The sequence below is a fragment of the Condylura cristata genome, unplaced genomic scaffold (assembly GCF_000260355.1).
Source record: "Condylura cristata isolate star-nosed mole 26May11 unplaced genomic scaffold, ConCri1.0 scaffold00054, whole genome shotgun sequence".
NCBI lineage: Eukaryota > Metazoa > Chordata > Mammalia > Eulipotyphla > Talpidae > Condylura > Condylura cristata.
This window is the reverse complement of record NW_004567155.1, coordinates 1,466,354-1,467,763: the sequence shown is the minus strand read 5'-3', so window position 1 is coordinate 1,467,763 and position 1,410 is coordinate 1,466,354. Positions and strand designations below refer to the sequence as shown.

At 70.4% G+C, this 1,410-nt stretch overlaps 1 protein-coding gene across 1 annotated transcript in view; it reads left to right on the top strand.

Annotated features, from left to right (window-relative positions):
* PNPLA2 (patatin-like phospholipase domain containing 2) overlaps positions 1-291 on the top strand; it is a 6,026-nt gene extending 5,735 nt beyond the window's left edge. Inside the window, exon 9 of the mRNA XM_012734341.1 lies at positions 188-291. Within this exon, the coding sequence (XP_012589795.1) occupies positions 188-291 (104 nt within the window). The remainder of the gene's footprint in view (positions 1-187) is intronic.
* Positions 292-1,410: the final 1,119 nt, after the last annotated feature.

The following is a 1,410-nucleotide window of genomic DNA, read 5'->3' as shown; positions in this document are numbered from 1 at the left end:
GCACCCCAAGCCGCCTCCCCAGCCCCGGGGCCCGGGTGCCGAGGGCCGGGCCCTCAGCTTCCCTGCCCGGTGAGGCGGGCCCTGGGGCCGGCTGAGACCCCCATGCGGGTCTCGCCATTCCAGGCGGTGAGGGGGGCCCTGCTGTGAAGCCCTGCGGGGCCACTCACCTGCTGCACTTGGGGGGCAGAGCGCCCTCCCGGCGGCCTGTGCCTTCGCCGCTCCAAGCGGCGCCCTGCAGTGTTGCTGCCCTTGGGCCAGCTCTGCCCAGCGCTGCGGCCTCGAGTTTGCTGAAGGATTATTTATTTTTGCCAAAGCAGATTGAATAAACGCACAGCTCAGCCCCTGCCTCCTCGGGTGTGACTCCACAGCCCAGGGGTCTCCTGGGCTCCCACCTCCTCGAGCCCCGCCCAGGGGCCGCCTCCACAGAGGCAGCCCCTGGCCCAGGGCACAACTCCCAGAGGGCAGGGAAGACGGAGCAAGATCCTCCCCAAATAAAAACAACCGTGTTTACAAAAGGTGGCACCGGCTGGCTCGCTCCATGGCGACAGCCGGCGTGGGCTGGTTTCAGCGCCACAGCTGTGGAGGGCGAGGTCTGGGGGTGTGGGCACTGCCCAGGTCTGCTCCTGTCCCTCCCGGCCGCCTGGCCAGCTGTCCGCACCTGCCTGTGCACCTCCCCACCCTGGGGCCCAGGACCCCGCTGGCCGGGGAAGAGGTCTGCCCTGTTCAAGGGGCAGATCTGGCAGGAAGGGGGCTGGGCCTGGGCTTGGGGGAGGTGCCCTCAGTCCTGGGCCGTCTGAGGGAATGCCACCCACCTTTGCTGGGGCCTGAGGGGCCCAAGGGGGCAGGGGTGCGTGGCTGCTCTTCAGAACCCATCCCGCCCTGGGCCAGTGCCACCTGCGCCCTCCCGGCGGGCGTGGCGCCGCAGCCCCCAGCCAACAATAACGGTAGGTAGGTAGTGGGGCCCAGGACCGGGAGAGCCGGCCGGGCAGGTCCCACTCTGCCAGGGGCCGCCCCACTGCTCCCAAGGTCCCGTCTGCAGGCCCAGCCCCAAGCTGCTGGGCCCCACAGGATCCCGCCTGACGCCCAGGGCACCCAGCCCGGCCTGCTCCTCCAGGTGGGTTCAGTGGAGGGGTCCAGGCTGGGCGCAGATGTTAGAGAATGGGACCCCGGGTGACCCACCGCGTTTCTTCTCCCAGCCCTGCCCAACAGCAGCCCCGGGCGGGCTGTGCCTGTGCCCAGGAGTGTCCCGGGCACCCTGCAGGCTTCTTTTTTACAATGGGGAAAACAAAGTCGGGCAGCACGTGGTGGGCCGACGCCAGGGCTCCCCTCCGGAGCGCCTGGCCCTGCCCGCGCTAGCTCCCTCGCGGGGCGCAGGGATCCGGCGCGCCGGGCATGGTGCACCCCGAGCCG